Source organism: Doryrhamphus excisus, linkage group LG13 (genome assembly GCF_037039965.1).
Source record: "Doryrhamphus excisus strain RoL-2023G ecotype Guam linkage group LG13, RoL_Dexc_Guam_v1.1, whole genome shotgun sequence".
Taxonomy (NCBI): Eukaryota; Metazoa; Chordata; class Actinopteri; order Syngnathiformes; family Syngnathidae; genus Doryrhamphus; species Doryrhamphus excisus.
In genome coordinates this window covers 1,773,093-1,795,214 of record NC_136369.1, presented here as the reverse complement: position 1 = coordinate 1,795,214, position 22,122 = coordinate 1,773,093, and the positions used below count along the sequence as shown (strand labels likewise).

At 43.1% G+C, this 22,122-nt stretch overlaps 1 protein-coding gene across 5 annotated transcripts in view; it reads left to right on the top strand.

Annotated features, from left to right (window-relative positions):
- The window catches only part of phkb (phosphorylase kinase, beta), a 52,532-nt gene extending 30,886 nt beyond the window's left edge, over positions 1-21,646 (top strand). For all 5 annotated transcript variants that reach the window (XM_078795546.1, XM_058088773.2, XM_058088780.2 and 2 more), the window contains 17 exons: positions 4,255-4,310; positions 4,842-4,935; positions 9,006-9,089; positions 10,211-10,315; positions 11,617-11,699; positions 12,294-12,384; positions 12,455-12,513; positions 12,726-12,888; positions 13,323-13,404; positions 13,962-14,019; positions 17,036-17,126; positions 18,998-19,203; positions 19,288-19,422; positions 19,628-19,757; positions 19,822-19,929; positions 20,880-21,020; positions 21,101-21,646. In XM_078795546.1, the coding sequence (XP_078651672.1) occupies positions 4,255-4,310; positions 4,842-4,935; positions 9,006-9,089; positions 10,211-10,315; positions 11,617-11,699; positions 12,294-12,384; positions 12,455-12,513; positions 12,726-12,888; positions 13,323-13,404; positions 13,962-14,019; positions 17,036-17,126; positions 18,998-19,203; positions 19,288-19,422; positions 19,628-19,757; positions 19,822-19,929; positions 20,880-21,020; positions 21,101-21,226 (1,812 nt within the window). In that variant the 3' untranslated portion in view covers positions 21,227-21,646. The remainder of the gene's footprint in view (positions 1-4,254; positions 4,311-4,841; positions 4,936-9,005; positions 9,090-10,210; positions 10,316-11,616; positions 11,700-12,293; positions 12,385-12,454; positions 12,514-12,725; positions 12,889-13,322; positions 13,405-13,961; positions 14,020-17,035; positions 17,127-18,997; positions 19,204-19,287; positions 19,423-19,627; positions 19,758-19,821; positions 19,930-20,879; positions 21,021-21,100) is intronic.
- Positions 21,647-22,122: the final 476 nt, after the last annotated feature.

Genomic DNA, 22,122 nt, shown 5'->3' with positions numbered 1-22,122 from the left:
ACTGTCCGTACTAATACTTGTATACTTAATAGTTGTAATACTGTCTCTACTAATACTTATATACTTAATAGTTGTAATACTGTTCATACTAATACTTATATACTTAATAGTTGTAATACTGTCCGTACTAATACTTGTATACTTAATAGTTGTAATACTGTCCATACTAATACTTATATACTTAATAGTTGTAATACTGTCCGTACTAATACTTGTATACTTAATAGTTGTAATACTGTCCGTACTAATACTTGTATACTTAATAGTTGTAATACTGTCCGTACTAATACTTGTATACTTAATAGTTGTAATACTGTCCGTACTAATACTTGTATACTTAATAGTTGTAATACTGTCCGTACTAATACTTGTATACTTAATAGTTGTAATACTGTCCATACTAATACTTATATACTTAATAGTTGTAATACTGTCCGTACTAATACTTGTATACTTAATAGTTGTAATACTGGCCGTACTAATAGTTATATACTTAATAGTTGTAATACTGTCCGTACTAATACTTGTATACTTAATAGTTGTAATACTGTCTCTACTAATACTTATATACTTAATAGTTGTAATACTGTTCATACTAATACTTATATACTTAATAGTTGTAATACTGTCCGTACTAATACTTGTATACTTAATAGTTGTAATACTGTCCGTACTAATACTTGTATACTTAATAGTTGTAATACTGTCCGTACGAATACTTACATACTTAATAGTTGTAGTACTGTCCGTACTAATACTTATATACTTAATAGTTGTAATACTGTCCGTACTAATAGTTATATACTTAATAGTTGTAATACTGTCTCTACTAATACTTATATACTTAATAGTTGTAATACTGTCCATACTAATACGTATATACTACTTAATAGTTGTAATACTGTCCGTACTAATACTTATATACTTAATAGTTGTAATACTGTCCGTACTAATACTTATATACTTAATAGTTGTAATACTGTCTCTACTAATACTTATATACTTAATAGTTGTAATACTGTCCGTACTAATACTTGTATACTTAATAGTTGTAATACTGTCCGTACTAATACTTATATACTTAATAGTTGTAATACTGTCCGTACGAATACTTACATACTTAATAGTTGTAATACTGTCCGTACTAATAGTTATATACTTAATAGTTGTAATACTGTCTCTACTAATACTTATATACTTAATAGTTGTAATACTGTCCGTACTAATACTTATATACTTAATAGTTGTAATACTGTCCGTACTAATACTTGTATACTTAATAGTTGTAATACTGTCCGTACTGTACGCCCCCCCAATGCAACACTGACATGTTGGCACGTCTTAGCAACATGTTCATGGGGAAAACAAGCATGATATGTAGTGTCTTATTTATTTATGACTTATGTACATATTTTCTCTGTCGTCTCGCCCCCCCCACACACACACACGAGTGAAAAGAGCACTGACTGTGTAGTTTGCCAAGTAGCAGTGAGTAAACGTGACATCCAGTCATCTGTGACAGTAAAAGCCTCAGGGACATCTTCACCTGTGAGGACACCGTGTGTGCATTAACACTTGACATGTACTTGAACGCAGCGTGTCGTTTGGCGTCCACGCTGCATTTGTCTCTCTGTATATGGATCTGTGTGTGTGTGTGTGTGTGTGCGGCATCGTCATGGTTACAGCCCAAACATCTCACTGGGTCGAAAGAAAAACGATCTGCCGTGATGCATGTGGCCAAAACACCTCCACGGGGGCTGAGAGAGGGGAGCGAGCGTCTTGAAATTCTCAATGAGCCGCAGCTCCCCAGTGCCGGCGGCACTCGTGGACACCGCGGAGACGAGTATCTCGCTGCTGCTGACTCGCGTTGCCGGCTATTTCGCTGATGTTGGCATCTCCTCGAGGACAATTGGCGTGTTTTGTATCATCCTCCCCCCACGTCTGATGTTTTCTCAGGGGTGGGGGACAATATTTTAATATGAATTAATATGAATATGTTACAATCTTCCCGCTTCCTCTTCAACTTTCTGAAAGTCTTTGGAATGTTTCATTCCTTTTGTGATGTGACGCTCGCTCCAGGCCCCGCGGCACACTGGGGGGGGGCGACCTTGAAACAGATCTTGTTCGGTGCCACCCCCCCCCCTTTTCCATCTCCAACTTTCGTTTGGATGTTTAAATTAATGGATGTCTCACTCGGGGAGAAACGGCAGCGTCAGGCGACAAGATTGTCTCTTGTCTGGAACAACCTGAGTGGCTGGTTTCTGTTCGTTTGCTAATCCACTGAACCCAGGACCAGATTGGACCAGACCAGACCAGACTGGACCAGACCAGACGGAGAGACAGCTCTCAACAAAAATGACATTTTAGGGAAATCACACGCACACACTTAGTTCCAAATGTGAAAAGTGGAAATAGTTGGTGTTTCTCCTCCCTTTTTAGTCGGAAACTGATATTTTCCTGAAACTTACCAACATTTCACTGCTGATTACTAGACAACGGGAAAAGATAGAAACAAACTATTTTTTCCTGATGAAAGGCGGGAGTCTAATCTCTCCTTTGTTAGCTTCCATGTTTATATAACCGTAGAACACGATATTCTGTGTCCTTGAAAGATCAGCCCAAAGGTCGGCGCTAAAGGGGTTGAATGAGCTAAGTAGCGCTCTGCTTGTTCACATTTTGGTTTGGTTTTTCAGTTTTTTCAGTTTTTCAACAGAATGACAGGGATGCACAATCGTAGTAACTCCATCTCCTGACTACATACGATGACAGCGTACCACTAGCATCACGACATCGTGCATAAGTTGCTGCGTTGTACTAGCAAGTACTTACGTACTGTCAGCGTGTATGTACTTGTTGACGCTTAAATAAAAACCACAGTAGCGGCTCCCTTCGCCAAACGAGCGGCACGCATCATTAACGCCATTATGATCTCCTTCTTGCATCGTGAGCGTCCTCGCTACTTGGCTTTGATGGTTTTGGATGTCGCTCTCGGGGCTCAGGTGCGTCCCACGCCAGCAGCTTAGGCTCGGCTCATGCCAAATTGCTGTTTAACAGATTTACTTCTCGCCACCCGGCAGACGCCTGATTGGTGGCTGGCTCTCGCCACGCCGAGACAAAGGAGAGAGGGAATTGGTCTTTCCTTTCTTTTCCCGGAGGACGGACGCAAAGAAAATATGGAAGGACAGAAAGATTAAGGTTCAAATGAAGAATGGCGAGGGTGGGGCGGAGGTACCATCATAAAGGAAGGGAGGGGTAAGAAGGGAAGAATGAGGAGGGGAAGAAAAGACAAGGGCGGATAGAAGTCGAGAGCCAGAAAACTTCTCTCAGGAGCTAAAATGTAACATTCCTAACATTCCTATTGAAGTCTTCGCCGAGGCTGTTTCACCATCTCCAGTCGATCTTCTTATGATGTAGCAGTACCACCGTTGTCATTTGTTCCAAAAGCCCCCCCGAGGGACTGTCCAACACACGACGTTGGTTGTCCCGCTGCATTATTTCTGAATGAGCCGTCTTTCGTTTGGTCTTCCTGCTCTAAACGCTTGTGTTGAGTCGTACAGCTCATCTCACTTTGCCGACCGCGTCACGTGTTTTCGTCATACGTGTCTTTGCCTATTTGCGGTCTAGGCTGCTGTAATGTAACACCCCCCCCCTCCACCCCAGCCATCAGAAACACCATTCCTGCATGCATGATGGAATGCTTCCATGATGGAAGGAGCAACCGAAGGAGGATTGTGTGCTCCATTGTGGAGGCCAAGTGACAATGTGAACGGGAAGCCTGTTACCAAGCGATAGCAGCCGGTAGTGCCCGTGGAAGGGGATTATGGAGCCGGGATTGGTTATGTGTTGGTGCATTCAGGTGCTCATGGAACCTCCGACTGTCCCAGATGGCATGGGAACCTCTGCTTTGGCCCCGAGTGCCTCACTGTTGCCTCTAGAGGCGCATGGCAGTACTACAAGTTACTTTAGCTGCCTTTGTCTTCCTTTGCATGTTGTCTGCTACGTCGTCAAAGTCGGTTCACATCCAATCAACTCCATGTTGCTTCACGGTATTGGCAGGGAACCCGATGGACACCACAGCTCAGTGGTGGAATGATTACGGCATGTGGAATAACGACATCCTGTCCTGCTGGGATTGGATCCCACGGTTGCTTAGTTTCATCAAAAATAGCATTTCAGAAATCTCCTTATTGGTGTGGACATGGTCTAAATCCCACACGGACCCGAACCACGTTGAACACCTTTTCTGTCTTTCAGGGGCCCATCGAGAACGATGTGGTGGTCCACGTAGCGCTGATCGCCGAGAGCCAGAGGTACGGCGTATCCATCGATGTTGCACTTTATCTCAATCAGTCGTCTTAGTATGAGACACAAAACAAGGTTGTTGTTATTTTTGGAAATTTTGATCGGGGAAGCCAACTATTTGGGGAATAATTCTTTCATTCTTTCCAAATGACCTTTCCGAAAACAACGGTATCCATGGAAAGGAATATTCCAATCTCTTGTCTACATGCGTTGCTATAATCCAACAGAATAATCGATAGGGCATGCCCAGTAAAACGTAAACATCAACATCACGTGATACCGACTTCCCCGAGTTTTTCCTTTGTCCAGTTTTGGAATTTAGTTTGGATCAAAAACAAACTTTGCTTAGCAGTCCAGTGCCGATTGCTGGCCTCCATTTTTAAAAGTGAAGAACGTCTGAAAGAACGCACCCAGGGTCAATTTAAACAGGAAAAGATCAAATTCAATTCACTCCTTTCTAAACTAATAACAATCATGTTCTGCTTTTGTTGGACCGTACTAAGTGTTTTATCATTCTGTGTGTGTGTGTGTGTGTGTAGATTACAGGTGTTTCTGAACACGTACGGCATTCAGACCCAAACGCCCCAGCAGGTGGAGCCCATTCAGATCTGGCCTCAGAAGGAACTCGTGAAGGTCGGTAACACACGCTTACCTGGAACCTTGTTGACGGTGGCCGAGTGGTTAGCAGGGGAAGACGTGGGTTCCCCAGGTACTCCGCTTTCCTCCCACATTCCAAAATGGCTGCTTGTCTATATGTGGGCCCTGCCATTAGCTGGCCACCGGTCCTGGGTGTACCCCGCCTCTCGCCCACAATCAGCTGGGGTAGGCTCCAGCATATGTATAGAAAATGAATTTGCTGAATTTCCATCCCATAGATGCCAAATAAGGACATTGCGTCTTTTTGTCGTCTTTACTGACGCAGACGTCAGGACCCCCAAATACGTAATAATGACGTCTGGAAGTATTTTTATGCTTAAAATCTAAAAACCCAAAAGTCTCAACAATGGCTTTGTTCCTGTTTTGAGGAATCAGGTCATTTTTATGATGACAAGTTCTTTCTTATTGATGTTTTTTGCCTTCAAATGAGTCAAATTAGATCCAACAAAAATGTTTCCAGAAAAATCCGTTTATTTATCCGAGGCGCAAAGAGGACCGGCGTTAATTGGAAGCAGCATGTGAAAAGTCATTCTCCCTAATTATGACATATACTGTATCATAACCAGCTTCTCTGACATGAATGATGACTTCTGCTGCTCCTTGGCGTCAGAGTTATGTCTCATGTCTGCGGAGAGAAGACTTCCCTCGGCCGCCCCGCTCGGCTAATCAATCCACCGATCGGTCGGATTGCACGTGAGCAGCCGGGTTCTCCAGACCTCAGCCGCGTGAGCTTTTTCGCTCGGACGCCGCCATTAATCAAAGGCTTGTCTGTGATTGATCACCTGAGTGCGGATTGTTAACCGCCATTGATTGGCGTAATGGCCGACACGTGGCTGTCATTTCCTCACGATGGAACCTTCCATAGCTGTTAGTCACCGAACAGACGTGGGCAAAGACGGATCGTCGATAGAAGTTTGGCTCATCCTACTACCCACCCCCCACCCCCTGCTCTGATTTCTACTTTGTGGGGCCTTTTGCGACCTACTGTTGTTTTTGGATTAATATTCTAAAAATACAAATTAAAAAGAAATGTAAAATAGTACGAGAAAAAAGTTGTATTCCAATTACAAAATGCTGTTTTTAAAAGAAGGGGAAATAATAATTATGGGCCAAAATAAATCATAAAATGATTTCATTCCATTTCAGGAGTATAAAGTTGATATGATAGAGAAGAATTTGGAATATTATAGGAAACAAAACAAAATAATGTCGTTTTTGGAAAATGACGTTGGAAAATGTAATATTATGAGAATAAAGTCAAAATATTGTGGGAATAAATCTTTAATATTAGCAAAAGAAAAGGCTGTGATTTGGTGAGAATATTGCTGCAATATTTTAGGGAAAAATAAAATCATTTTAGTAGCACACACTTGAACTATTTTAAGGAAAATGTTTTTTTACGTCACAGAATTAAAATACAATTACAATATTGTGGTGAAGTCTAAATATTATGGAAATAAAGAAGAGAGTTGAAAGAGTTGGAAAATTATAACAAAAAAACAACAGCAGAAATGGAAAAAAGAGTTCTAAATGGACGAGAATAAAGTTCAAATGTTGAGGCGGAAAAAGGGTCAAGGTCACAGGAAAAAAATGAAATAAATATGATTTGTAATATTAAGAGAAACAAAAGAAAGAATGAAGTCATAATTTGTCAAATTGTAATATTCTGAGGAGAAAATTGAAATTGATGGAAAATTGGAGAATAAAAATCACTTCCTGTCTCGGAATGCCACTAAAATCCTCTCCCCGACCTGCTCTTCCTTCCCTCGTTCTCCCTGCCGTCCCACCCTCGGGGCCTCACATGCCCCGCCCCCCCATAACACCTCCAGGCCCATCATCAGTGTTGGAGCCGCCGGCCGCCTCACTCAGATGGATTGCGATGGGGCGGGGGGCCGAGGGGCCGCGGTGCTGAATATTAAATTGGAAAGCCCAAACGTACTCACGGAATGTGTTTATCTCGGCTTTACCGCCAACGCCGGGGCGCCGCGGGTCTCGCCTCGTCCCTCTCAGCCCTGTGATTGCGTGTCGACGGCGGCCGCCTGACGACGGCGGAGTGGCAATTACACGGCGTCGCCCTCGGCGTGTCCCCGTCTAAGCCACAGTGGTCGCTCCTCGCCCGCTGCCACCTCACGGTTTTGATACACGATATGGGCTTTTTATCCCTAGCATGCTAGCATACGTGCAACACAGACCCTCAATGTTTTGGCTTACGTCTTTAATGGCGTCCCGTGTTTAAAACCTCTTCTCAGCAAACTTAACCAACAAGTATAATAATAATGTATTTGTTGTCTGAGACTGAGGAGCCTTCCGATATGTGAGCTAAACGGTGCACTCGCAGCCGAAGAAAAACAAACCTTGCATCTCCTACTTATTCAGATGACTGGGGTCAGACATTTTAAGATGTGTAGTGAAGCTTCCTCCATCAACTGTAGTAGGTTTAGCATCCATGAGTACAGATGAAACATTTGTCAGGATTATGGCAAAGTGGATGCCTTCGTGTTTGCCATATTTTTCATCCAACGTTATCGTGGGCAAGCCCAGCACGTGGGTTGCTAATCGTGGAAGAGCGTTTGGTAGAACGGGCGCGCCGACAAAGCAGCAGAGTCAGTGTTCACCTCGCTTGAGGCCGTGTTCTTCACGTGCACGGAAGCCGCTTGGTAGCTCCACCCTGACTCATCATCGCCAACCCACTGGAGCCGCCTCACTCACGGTGCAGCCAAAAATAACACACACCAAACAATGCTATTTCATGCGCGTCTAGAACCCGCAAGGCATGCCGGGAAGCCTTTTATGCTGTATTTTGGTTGCACCGTGAGCGAGGGGGGGGCGTTTGGTTTGATGTTGGCTCATTTTAGTGTCAGATAGACACTTTTATGGGCCTGGGAATGGCAGGGAATAGCAGGGATCTCGTATGTGAAAAAGATGCTGCCAATGGGAATCGATGGGAACAACCCGGATAAAAAGTGCGCGAGCGTGAAACGTAAATGTGTAGTGAAGCCTTTTAGAAGCTTTTATGAAGCTCTCCTTGGCCCCCTGGAGGTTTTTCCTTCATGGCGTCATCACATTCCGGCTCTAGGGACGCAATGCCGTTAAACATCGTGAAAAAGTCGCTTTTCAATAACAGAACGGGAACCAGTCGCTGGTGACGTCGCAGAATGCGTCAGACGATACGTGTCGCGCCGTGACCCTTTGCCTCATTGCTATTCTCCACACAGGAGCAGCCTCCCTCCTATCTCCTCTCTCCTCATCTCCTCTTTCCTTGGCTGTTCATTTACAATTCCACTTCATCCTCAATGGACAGTTGCCTTTAAAAAAAATAACACTACATCCTGCTCTTTACTTACTATTGACTTTTATTTTAATTGGATCAACCTTTTAGCAGCCCCTCCTGGAGTCCTCAGCCCCCAGCCTGCAGACAAGCAGGAGGGGCACAGTGCCACCTTCTGTCCGGCTGCTGAACTGCAGCTCAGATTCAGAAAGGACATTTTTTTTTTTTTTTAAATGTAGCATTCTGATGTTCCAAGGGTAACGAGGTGCTGTGCTGATGTATTCCACGCACGTGGCCGTCGAGGATGTCACAGCAGCAGATCTGGCAACCCGGCGTTGGAATCGATGTCCATCTCCTCGCCTCGCTTTGCATCTTTGGATCGTTTGGACAGCAGCAGCCTTCGGAGGCTTTTAGCCCAGCTTTGCACTTCTCCTTGATGCCGTCTTCAGATGCTTTTCGGCGACGATTAAGGGGGAAGGTCGCGACCTTACAAACCCCACCCCCACCCCCCAGATTTGCCCTTTGCTATAACGGCTTGGTAATTACCGCCGTGAAAGAGTCCGGCTTGTCTCAAACGTGTCCTGACTCTTTAAAGATGCGTACCTGCACTTACGTGAATAGCATGACATGTGAGGAGGGGCCATCCCTCAAGCTCCGCCCCTTTTAGGTACCCTGTCACTGCTTTGGTCCCCCCACAGAAAATCATTTGTCCGAGTGTCTTATAACGATCCGAGGATGATTGTGTGCTGTCCATCATGTCGGTGTGTCTTCCCCGCAGGCGTACCGCTTCCTGGCCGTCAATAAGAAGCTGGGCCTGAGTGGGCGTCCGGATCGACCCGTGGGCTGCATCGGGACCTCCAAGGTACGCAGGCGAACACGCGTATGCGGCACCTCACGTACGACGCGGGTCACGGGTGAGCCCCCTCGAGTAAAACCTCCCACGCGTTTGGACACGCAAATTCACCTCATGCTGCATTCAGGTGCAGTCAGGAAAAGCGGGAACGCCACATGCTAATAGCTAATAGCAGCATATCATACACCCTCGGGACTTGTGACGGTCAAATACTAAAAAAAAAATTTTTTCCACTGAAATCAAAACATTTCGGTATCAAACATCTGAATAGCGCTTCTAGTACACGACTGCAGTAAACGTTAGCTCCAATGTATTAGCATCACGCAGCATATCATGCACTCTCTTGAACCAACAAATTATTTTACATTGTGGGTATGGACTGGGGCATCAATCCAGGCCCATTTTCAGAGAACCTAACGCAGAGAGACGCAGCATATCATGCACCATCTTGGAATACGGAGGCTTATTTTAGCACCGCCCATAATGTGACATCAGCGGGCCGGTCCATGGCGTTAGTTGGCGTACTGGAAATGTACGCCAGCGTATTACTTTTCATTCCTGAGGAGCTTAGCAATGCAAAGCAGCTCAAATAAGCCGCAAGGCATGCTGGGTAGCTTGTGGGCATCTGGAAATAACAGTTAGGGGGCTATTAGCGCTGAGTTGTTTATCACCCAGGAAGTCGGAGTTGATTTATGTGATGCGTTGACGTGCTGTGGATGTGTTGTGTTTTCCTTTTGTTGCACCGGGAGCAAGTATGTCGTTCTGTTTGGTGAGCGCCTGTAGAGAGGTAACACTTTTTATTGCCACTGCTGATTCTGGATCAGGTTTTAGGACGAGGAGCTCTCAGCGCAAAGATCCCTGACGAATGCTCCCTCCGCCCCCCTGGGGTGTCCGTTGCATGTTTTGCACACGTTTTTTTGCCCCCAAGATGTTGAAGGTCAAGCAAATAAATTGAGTTGAAGCGGCTTCCTGCCAAACAGATGAATGATGACAAAGACAATATTATAATGGAACGCTTATGGCCAGGGTGGCTGGCTGCCAGAGGCCGTTATCATCATCATCAGCGTCACTGGGTGTCTCCCTATACACACACATATATACTATATTTGTGTGTGTGTGTGTGTGTGTAGATTTATCGCATCCTCGGCAAGACGGTGGTGTGCTACCCGATCGTCTTTGATCTCAGCGACTTTTACCTGTCCCAGGATGTGATGCTGCTGATTGATGACATCAAGGTAAGTCGTGTCGGCCATGTTTTATTTATGGAGCAGACTTTTAAGGGGAATATATTCTATTGGTTTTGTCTAACAAGACAAGCTGACATTTGGAAGGGGGGTGGAGGGGGGGGGTGCTGCCAGGATGGCCTTCCACCGGCTCTAATGGAAGGTCAAAATGCTAAAAGTCTTTTGGGTTTACTGACGATCACTCATGGTGAGTTTAATGCCACGTCTGGGTGCTAAAGCTGTTATAGCAGCAAATAAAAACTATAGTGCGCACAAATGATATCGTAAAAGCCATTCCACCGCAGCATGCAAACAATCTTATTTCCATGACAAACACATCATGGTGCGTTCATGTTAATCAGAAAGTATCAAATATGTGGAAAACACAAGAATGTAAATAATATACCCTAATAGAGGAAAAGGAAGTATAAAGTGTTTATTTATTATTGCACATTCTGCTTTTGTGTCTGTTGTAAATAAACATCAATGGCACCCCGCTTATGTCAGGGGCGTCAAACTCACAAACTCAAAGCCGAACAGGACGGGACATGCCCCAATAATCCAGGCTCAGAAAATAGTAGCATGTTCCCGTCTTGAGAAAATGTCCCATTAGCACTGGTAAACATATAAGTTAGCAGCTAGCATAAGCAGCTAACATAAGCAGCTAGCCTACCTTTTATCTTGCAGTGTCGGGATTGGAGCATACCAATATAATGCACCCCTGCGGCTGTGTTATTAAAATACATAAAGCAGCTGCTGAATGTGTTTACATTACGGCTGGCAAATGTTCACAGCAAAAAATGGTATCCAACTAATTTACTCATTCGCCACCAGGGATGTATTTGTACAGTTATTTTCCAAGGGATCATAAGGTGTGTGTGGGGGGGGGGCAGGAGGTTCCACATTGAAGGGAGATCGTAACGCATGCTCGTGCGCGGCCACAATCAGTTCCAAATGTGCCTTGAAGAATTAGTCCAAAAGGGCCATTACTGAGAGGGATGGCTGGGATCGAATCAGTTAATCGTGATTAATCACACTTTTCAAAATTGTGTCAAATGTGCCCCTGGTGACTCGACGCCATTTTAGTTGTGGTTTGAATACGGCACCAGTTCGTACTGGAAGAATGACGCATTTATGCAGATTATGGCAGGCACTTGGTTTATTTTCGAGTTCGGCGATGCGGGCGACGTCAATTCCGTTTAGCAAATTGTCCCACGGGCCGGATTGGAATTGATTTGCAAACTTCCTTCGCACAAATGAAAATTGTAATCTTGCAAATGGCGTGGATGGGATTGTATTCCGTGTGTTTGTAGAACGCCCTGCAGTTCATCAAGCAGTGCTGGAAGATGCAGGGACGCCCCCTCTTCCTGGTCCTCATCCACGAGGACAACATCAAGTAAGTCCGGAATGACGTGGGGGGGGGGGGCACTTTGTACATTAAAGATGCTGAAAACAATTTTAGATTTTTTTGGTTGGTGAAAAAAATATGTTTTAATGAACATTATTATACTTTTTATGAATATTATTATTATATTATTATTATTCTAATTTTCTAAATAAATGAATACTTCATAAATACGTGATAATACTGGTCCAACGTTAGCATGTTTACATTGAGAGTGTTTTTGGCAAGCCTTGAAATGTCCCACCATAGTAGTAGTGAGAGTCATCACGGAGCCGAGATGCTAAAGCAGCTAAGCTAATCAGCTAAGCTAATCAGCTAAGCTAAGCAGCTAAGCGAGAGTCTCCTCCATCTGTCATCTTACGCCACCAGTCAGCGATGACACGTTTTACACATGGAATGTGTTTATTAAATATATGAGACACATTTAGGGCTTAAATCGCAAGTGAACAATGGCAATTGAAGAGAGAAGAGAGATGTAATAGCTAACAGGAAGTGGAAGAAGACGCTCCGGTCGTCCATCCTGGAGCATTCCTCCGGTCCAGGAAGGATCCGACGGAGCGTCTTAACGTCTTTGCGTCTGTCCAGAGGAAGCCGCTTCAATCCAGTCCTGGACATGCTGGCGTCCTTCAAAAAGGGCCACATCGGGGGGGTGAAAGTTCACGTGGACAGACTTCAGGTGGGTGCGTGTGGGCCGCCGTCATCCCGGCGATTGTCTGGTGCTGATTTTTGTGCATGGCCTTTCCCAGACGCTGATATCCGGAGCCGTGGTGGAGCAGTTGGATTTCCTGCGCGTCAACGAGGCCGAGTAAGATCTTCCTTTGGCAACGTTCCATGATCATCATGAGCTAAAGATGGACACCATGGAATCCCATTACAGAGAGGATGTTATTTCCTACGTGTAAAAAAAGTTTAATTAGAAACCCGTGCATGAGAAAGTGAAAAGTAAAATGGTTGATCAATAAGCAACACACATGCTGGCCCGACTTTGCCGTTTTACTCCATGTTTGTTTCATGAAGGATCCCAGAGTTCAAGAGCTTCGAGGAGCTGGAGATGCCCAAACACTCCAAAGTCAAGAGACAGACGAGCACGCCCAACGCCTCCGACCTGGAGCAGCAGCCCGAGATCAGCTTGGAAGAGTGGCTGCACAAGCCCACCGATGAGATCCTCCAGAAGTTCCATGTGAGTCCCCCCCCCCCCCCCCCCCTATGGCATTGTTAAAACAGCCACTTCATTGAGTACAACTGCACAAGTCATCAGGGCGTACCTAATGAAGTGGCCGCTGCGTGGCTCTCCGGTACGAAAAACAAAACAACTAGAGGGCTTCTTTCCAAAAACGCCATGCATGAAAACACCTTGTTTTTCCTCCCCATTCCACGCATATTCCTCGTTTAATTCCAATGTAAATGAGGCGATACGGGAGCGATTATCCATTATCATCACAATGGCAGCTCTGTGAGACGCCTAATTAGAATTTCACAGCGGCTCGTCAGCGGAAGTAAAATGTGCAAGTTTTGTATTAGTAGAATTGTACACGACGTGTGGATTAACTGCATCCGTGTGTGTGTGTGTTTGTGTGTGTGTTTGTGTGTGTGCGTGTTTGTGTGATCATCCAGGACTGCGACTGCTTAGCCAGCCAGGCTCAGCTCGCCGGAATCCTGCTCAGGAGGGAAGGACCGCACTTCCTGAACAAAGACGGTGAGACTATTTCATTGTTACAACAAAACACAGTGGTGTGGCTGTAGGCAACCCCCTGATGTAGTACATTTACTACCTCCACAAGATGGCGGTAGCTGCGTTTCAAGTGTCCAGCGGCTTCATCTACCTCTGCATACGCTTTCTGCGGTGTTGGACAATACACATGTTAATGTCATTTTCTCATGCACTCCAAATCATTATCAATTTATTTGATCCCAGCCATTTTTCAAAAGACAACCCCTTCAGCGGCGGACATTTTAGACGATTTGGACTTCCAAGGCACACAGAATATTGTTTTCTCTGGCTATGCTAGCTTCCATGTTTACGTGGAAGCTAGCATAGCCAGAAGAAGCCAAAAGAAAGATGAGACTCCCACGCCGAGTTCTTACCCAATGCCGCCTTGTGGCCCTTTTTATGGCTTAAAACTTCTCCAGCAGTGACATCATGACCTCTTTTTGCTTCCAGCACAAAAACGAGCAATAAACACGTCTTTGGTGTTGAAATAGTAAAATGACCTCAAGTGGGTGCCATCGTTACCTCGTTGTGTTGACTTGCAGAGAGCCTGACGGACGAGCTGGAGAGGATCTACAGGAGAGCTGGCAGCAGGAAGCTTTGGTCTGACGGTCGCGCACACACACACACATGCACACACACACACACAGACCAACACATAAAAAACTGGATGTCTTCCTTCCTGTAAATAATTGAATCCCATGTGACCTAACGTGCAGGCTGGCCGTGCGCCACGCCGCCGTCCTTATCAGGAAGTTTGCCAGCTCTATCGCGCCTCACATCACCTCAATACTGGTGCATGGCAAGCAGGTAATCATGCTGGCGACGGGCGGGCCGCCTCTGCATGCACCTGGCTGGCTCGCCACTTTCTTTTTCCAGTCATTTCGCGGGAGATGGCTAACGAACACGCGTTCGTCAGTTGAGGCTCGTTACACAGGCGCCGTAGCGTCGCCCCCTGCTGGCTGAGCGCTCGGACGGCTTTGCAGAACCCAGAAGATGTCACACAGCGTACGGTGGAACCTCCAATCCTCCAATGTGTATTATTTACAAATAAATAATACACATAATATTTATATACATAATAAATAAGTAGAAAAAAATCAAATAAAAGATATTCTAAATAAAAAGAAATGAAAATAATACAATATTATACACATTTAAAAACCTTTCATTATGCAATATAGTATATATAAAATGCTTTTATTATTTAATATTTGTATGGTTAATAACAATTTATTCAAAATCCAATGCTAAATAATTAAAAAAGTGCCAAATAGACATTTAATCATAAATAAAAGGTGAAAGAATGTATAAATTAATGAAAAATAAATAAACAAAAACCAGAAATGTTTGGTTTATTAAAAGTGTCTAACTTACTTTTACACGGTGGAACCTCGATTCTAAAAGGATTAGCTGGGAGTGTATATAAATTTATAAATACATTTCCAAACACGCAATATTTACATACATTAAAATGCTTTAATTTAATTAAAAAATATATATGTGTATATATTTGTATAGTTAATAACAATTTGTTCAAAATTCAATTCTAAATAATTTTTAAAAAGCCAAATAGACATTTAATCATAAACAACAGATGAAAAAAAGTAGTAGAATGTATTAATAAATTATAATAAATTAATAAAAAAAATAATAAATTAATTAATAAATTAAATTAATAAAATTAATAAAAAAAACATAAATGTTTGGCTCCGTATTAAAAGTGCCTAACTTACTTTTACACTTGTGTGATAAATAGACATGTTAAAAAAATGGACATTGTGCCTTCGCTATTAAATCCATTCATTAAAAATGAATATTAAAAAATGTTTTAAAGCTCGTTTGCTTATAACTTTACTTATAACTTTTTGTTACAGTTGATGCCGTTACTTGTACATTAATGGAGGTTTATGATGGTGACAGTTTGACCCTGTAACTGACTATGACTCCTACTCCGTCACATACACTCCTTTCTTCCGTGATGTGGCCCGTTTCTCTTGGGGCCAAACAAATGACAGGCGGGTCAAACACGGCCGAGTTTCCACCGTACGCGGCGTGAGTGGAATCCCACCGATCCGACTGAACGCTAACCGAACATGAAAGCTCGTAGAAGTGTGTATTCCTGAGTGTGTGTGTCGTTTGACTGACAGCGACAACTTCCCCCCGTGTGGTGTTATTATTAATTAGAGCGGGGCGTATTTGCACAGACATGAGATTACGGCAAAGAGAGGGCGGCAGAAAGCCGAGAGGCTGTTTTTTTGTTTTTTTTCCATCCCGAGGGCCCCGCGTGGAAACGCTATCAGCGCCGGCTTCAATTTACTTTCTCATTTCCCTAACATTGGCCAGCTAGTGAAGCTTGAAATAGGCTGGCCGACAAAGCAGCGGCGGATTGACACCGCATCATGCCTCATAAACGCCGAGGCTTTGTTGCTTTTTATTCAACTCCAGCTCCACGTGCGCGTTCGTGTTCCACTGCAGAACACACACACACACACACTCATTCAGTCATTCACCCATCCCTATTAATGACATGATTTCATTTCTTCACTGCCTCTGAGAGCTGTGAGGCTTCAGCGCCGCGGTTGCCGATAGCAACGCCTGCTGCTTTTTGACCCTCCTTGGATTCCTGCAGCGGCAACACGTTTAAAAACAACACTATAATAATAAACACAATAAGCAAACATTCAAATAGGAAGGGTGAAATCTGCTTTGTTTTATGTATTCATCTTTGCAGTCAGGCTGAAAATGATCCTTCTCCATTTGTCTCATGCTTGGTTTATTCATTTGCAGGAAGGCAAAGAGGAAAAGCAATTGTCTTTTTTTTGGGTTTGTTTCTGGGCCAAGCGATGCAAGATGCTAACATTTTGCTAACCAACTTGATTGACTTCATGCTACACCCTTTTTTCCAGCTTCAAAACCAGTTTTTTCTTTCTTTTTGTTTATTTAAAGATCTTCAAAATAAGCTAAAAATAGGCCTGATTTTTTATTGTAGTTTTTGTTTGTAAACACTCGATATCAAATAAAAAGTCAGTCGTGTTAGTCGTTGTTCTTTCAGTTAAACGTGTCCCTAGAAATACCATTTCAAGCTAATTAAATAATAATCTAATTTAATGCCAATTCAAATGCATGACTTTTTACAAATAAATTTAGATGTAGTTCAATTCAACTAAATTTAATTTAATTTAATTAGCCAAGTAATTATACATTTATTAAAATGTTTTAATTAATATATTAAGAGTTAATTCAATTAAAATGAATTTAATTGAATTATCTAATTTAATAGTTTTTTTTAATTATTTTTAAATTTAAAAAGTAGATGTAATTAAACTGAATTAAATTAAACCAAATGATCAAAATAAGTCAAATGTAATTGAAATACTTTACTTAAAGAATTAATTTTAATTCAATTTAAATTAAGTTGAAATGTTTATTTCCAGCACAGCAGGCCGCTAATGCGCTGCCCCCTGCTGGCGTGGAGTGGGACACATGTTGGTTAGCAAACCTGCTGTTTTTTTTGTTGTGCTAGAGGCGCCTCACATGCAGCCCGTGTAGCAGCAGGCTCCTCTAACGCCACCTAGCTGTTGTCCTGACGCCTTGTGATGTCTCTGTCGCCCACTAGGTCCGTTGTCCGTCTTGCTGCCAGTCTGTTAACTAAGCTAGTGGACAGCCTTGCCCCCAGTATTACTAGTGTTTTAGTGCATGGCAAGCAGGTAAGTGCGCCCCTTTATTAAGACCACACTGTAAAAAATGTATGAGAATTTGTCCGATGGAAACACTCGAGGAATTTACCAAAACATGTCATGCAAGAGTTGACCTATTCTTTAGTGCAATTGGAGTTCATGGAAATATAGAATATATACAACAAATATACAGTAACTCCCACCTTTGGGGGGTCACGAAACCCCCAAAACAGAACTGTCTCTTGTTTCTATCCGTGTCCCTGAATCAGTTCAACTTGGTCGTTTCTTAAACGGGGTTCATGGACTAAGTTCTTGGGGATCATGATGGACATTCATCCCGAGAAAGGAATAAAGTCGTGATGCTCCATTTTGTTCTTGCTTAATTGCATTTTAGAACGTGACGAGGGCCGACAGAAAATGAGCTATGGAGCACAACTGGCCCCAGGGCAGCACTTTGGGCACCCGGATTTAGCACCGTTGTTATCTTTGCCATGCATCACGTACAACAATTAGCAACATTAGCAACACTAATAATACACTCACATTTTCCAGCAACGTCATGCTAGCTGACAGCTAGTTGGCCGAGCTCGTTTTAAGCTGTGTAGCGAAGCCTTTTTTTCTGGAGGTATGACTTTCCAGTGTGGCCCTAATATTCCTTGTCTATTTTCTTTCAGTCGTTTTAATGTTGACCGATTTCTCGAACACCGCATGCTCACACTCTCCACCGCGTCTAGACGCCGTGCACGTGCTCGCTGATCCTGCCGTGACCCGCCAAGGTTTCGTGCACCCGGTCCTCTGGTGTGGAGTGTTTCTCCGAGATTAGCCTCCCCTCTCCAGCCTCGCTTATCTCACCTCATTTTTCTCATTTTATTTATTTCTTTAGTGAGTTTTTACCCCCGCGAGCACTTTTAGTTGTTTCATTACGCCGAAGTAGCTGAAGGTGTGCATCTGCATATAGATTGCCTCCAAACGTGTGCGCAAGCAGCTTTCGCCGTGCAATCGCAGCCCCCGTCGGCCACCCCCGTCCTGTTCATTTTCATCTCAACATGCGGCATGCTTGTACTGAAGATGCTCTGTCACCTGCCACTGTCGTGTTTTCCCATCAAGAAAATAAGCCTCACGTGCGGGATTTAGTCCAGAAACAGGCCTGTTGCTAGGCAGACTTCATTGGCCACCCCAGAGTCCAATGAGACAAATTTGCATGTGATTTGTTGCTCTGCATTAATTGTATTAAATAAAAATTTTATTTTGTATAGCCCATAAAAAATATTAAATAAATAAATTATATATATATATATATTATATATAAATAACATTTATTTTATTTATATATTATATTATTTATATTATAAATATAAATGTATTATGATAGTAAAAATATTTCTATATTCTTATATATATAATATAATGTTTATTAATATATTTTTTCCATTTTTATGTTGAATTATTAACTTATTTGGCCTACAAACAATAAAAACCCATTAAACATTGACTTTACGGCAATCTTCTCCAGCAGATATCTGCAGCTGTGTGTTGGACTGACGGCACGTTCAGTCCTGGTTTGACGTCAGGTCAACAGAAGAATGTATTATTATTAGTATTGTTTATTTATTATTTTATTTTTATTTATTATTAGTATTATTGTAGGAAATTTTAAAAGATTTACCAGCTTTTTTGCAGTCGCTTTTCTTTGGGAATTCTCGATACAAACAAGAGTTTGGAGCTTCCATTTATGTCGTCAAAGTGCTACAAAAGGGCTGAGATGTTCTCCTCGTGTGAGATTTAAGGTTCGTGGCCAAAGCATGGAGAGGACGCATGGCGTGATGCTAACACCTCGCCAACACTGCCCTGCGTCACGTACGAAGCTGATCGTCAGCAGCTCTCTACTTCTTCTTGCAAAGGTGACGCTGGGCGTGTTCGGCCACGAGGAGGAAGTCATCTCCAACCCGCTGTCACCGGGCGTCATCCAGGGCATCATCTACAGCAAGTGCTGCCCACCGGGGGGCGAGCGCGAGGCCGTCCTGCAGCAGGAGCTGGTCATCCACATCGGGTGGATCATCTCCAACAGCCCCGAGCTCTTCAGCGGCATGCTCAAGATCAGAGTGGGGTGGGTGTCTTCGTTTCGGTCACAGACGTTGACGTTAGAGTCGTGGTCCTCAGTGTCCCTCCTTTCTGGTTGGCGTGTCCGCAGGTGGATCGTGCAGGCCATGAAGCAGGAGCTGAAGATCCGAGCGGGAGACATGCCCCCCCAGGACATCTACCAGCTGTCCCCCAGCGACATCAAGCAGCTCCTGCTGGACGTTCTGCAACCTGAGCACACCGGCAGGTACCCAACATCATCATCATCCTCCTGTGAGGACATCCTCATCACAAGAGGGGGGAGTTGAAGTTTTAATTACGTCTTCGTCCATCTCGTACCGCCTTCTGGAGCCCTCAGGATTTTATTGCACTTTTTATCTCATCGCATCTTATCAAGTCAGCTCTTGGAGAGACAGATTTTCCACGCTTGTCCTCCTTTGCTCCTCCCGCAGGTCCTGGCTCCACCGCCGCCAGATTGACGGCTCCCTGAACAGAACCCCGCTGGGCTTTTACGACCGGGTCTGGCAGATCCTGGAGAGGACACCTGACGGGATTCTAGTGGCCGGGACGCACCTTCCACAGGTACCTGCCGCGAGGAATTCCATCTCCACGAAGACGTCTCCTCATACTTGCCGTCTTTTGGTAGCAACCTACGCTATCCGACATGACCATGTACGAGATGAACTTCTCCCTGCTGGTGGAGGACACGCTGAAGAGCATCGTCCTACCCGAGTACAGACAGGTCATTGTGGAGGTAAACGTACTGCTGTCGCAGCTCAAATCAATGTACTCCATGTACTCCATGTACTCCATGTACTCCATGTACTCCATGTACTCCATGTACTCTACTCTACATAAAGAATGAACCATACTAAGTTAATTAATTCATTACTTTGCATTATTTATTTAAGTGCTGAAACTATTAAGTAGAAAGCATTAAGTATTTTGAATAATACATAGTTATTAAATGATTTATTTGTAGTAGTAGTAGTATTTAAATTACTACTAAATTCATATATTACTGACATTACAAATACTAGCTAATAAAATAACAAAACATTTTAAAATATATATTTCAGGTTTGAAATAAATACCTGTAAAATTGTATTATAATTTCTTCAATTGGCTTCATATTTATTTAATTGTGGTTGTTTTTTTAGTCCATAATTTTAGTGCGGTGCAGCAGTCATATAATGGAAAAATATACTAAATAAAATATATGAAATTTCCATATTTCAATTTAGATTTCAGTCAATTTAGTTTCTGAAAAACATTTAATTTACTTTATATTAACTTGTTTTGGTTCAATAATAAAAAAAATCAATGCCATTAAACAATTAATTTTAAAAAAAATAAGAAAATAATCACTGAAACAGCTACATAATTAAAATAAAAATAAGGTATTCCGGGTTTCAAATAAACAAATGGGAAATTGTATTATTATTCATCATATTAATTATCTTCATATTTACCTATTTTGTTTGAGGTTTTTTATTCCTACGCTCAGTGTGGCAGATAAATAAGTCGACTTCATAAAAATTATATTTCGCAGTGAAATGAAAGGACAATTGAATATTCATTAATAGCAATTAATAGCAATATCTCCTTGACTTTACTACATTTTGGTCAAGCGGTGTACTAAGGTGTACTAAGGTGTACTGAGGTGTACTAAGGTGTCGCTGTCCTCCCTCCTGCTGTGAGCAGCTGCTGATGGTGGTCTCCATCGTGCTGGAGAGGAACCCAGAACTGGAGTTCAGCAACAAGGTGGACCTGGACGGCCTGGTGAAGGAAGCCTTTGCCGACTTCCAGAGAGACGGCAACCACTTGGAAAGCCAGGACAAGCAGGTGCGCCAAAGTCTTCCTCCCTTCCTTTGTCAACCAAACTTTAGAGTCACCCAAAAAAATACATCTAGACTTCTCCGCAGGCCTTCTACAACACCCCCCCTGTGGGGCAGAGGGGCACCTCCAGCTACCTGACCAAGGCCGTCATGATCCAGCTGCTGCAGGGGGACGTCAAGCCCTGCAAGGACGACCCGTGTTCCGTCAGCTAGGAGGACATCACTTCCGTCCGCCACCCACGCCGTTAACACTCATTGTCCTCCAGATTAGCACGATAGCGCTAATCCGGCCCAAGATTTAAAGCAAAACTGTTAGCAACCCATGGTTGATGGAAAGCTACGTAGAAGCTAGCCTGTTGCTAAACGCTAACAGCCATGTTGGTGAGTCCGCCATTTAGTTTCTACTCTGTTGTTGGTGGCAAAAAATGGAGCTGGTTAGCCTAGCATAGCATAAAGAAGGAAAACCCTTACCTCTTTAAAATAACTTTTCAATGATATTCAGGCTGCTAGCAGCTAGTCGGTGGTTTTATTTGGAGTTCTTTATTCTCTTGCCACTCGGCGGCCATATTGGAAAGATTTTGGTCGAGCTTCTTAAGATTTGATTATGGCTCAAAATAATGTTAAAATTCTTTTTTTTTGTGAATTAGCTTCTCCCAACTAACCAATTTTTTCTGTTTTTTGCTGCTACTGTTTTTCAAAGAACGGTGAGACAAAATCATTTTTGGTGGAAACAGAAGCTAAATGCTAGCAGTAGTGACGCCATTTTGTTTGTCTGTCGTCATACATGTAGCTGATGACGCTAGTTATTTTGCCTTATTATTAAGAAAAGAAACAATCTATCTCTGAACATGAAGACTGCTAGCAGATTTTCTGTTTTTTTTGGTTAGAATTTATCATCTTGCGGTGCGGCAGCCATCTTGTAAAGGTCTTAGGCTTGCTTGTAAAGGTTTGTTGATTATGGCCCATAATAACACTCTGAATTAGCTCCTCCACTCTGCAATTTTACCCACCGTTTATACAATCAGCGTATCTTTTCCAATTTTTTTGTTTCAGCGAGCTACTATAGCATATGAGACTTGTTATGAGCCCCATTTTGTCACGCTAGCTGT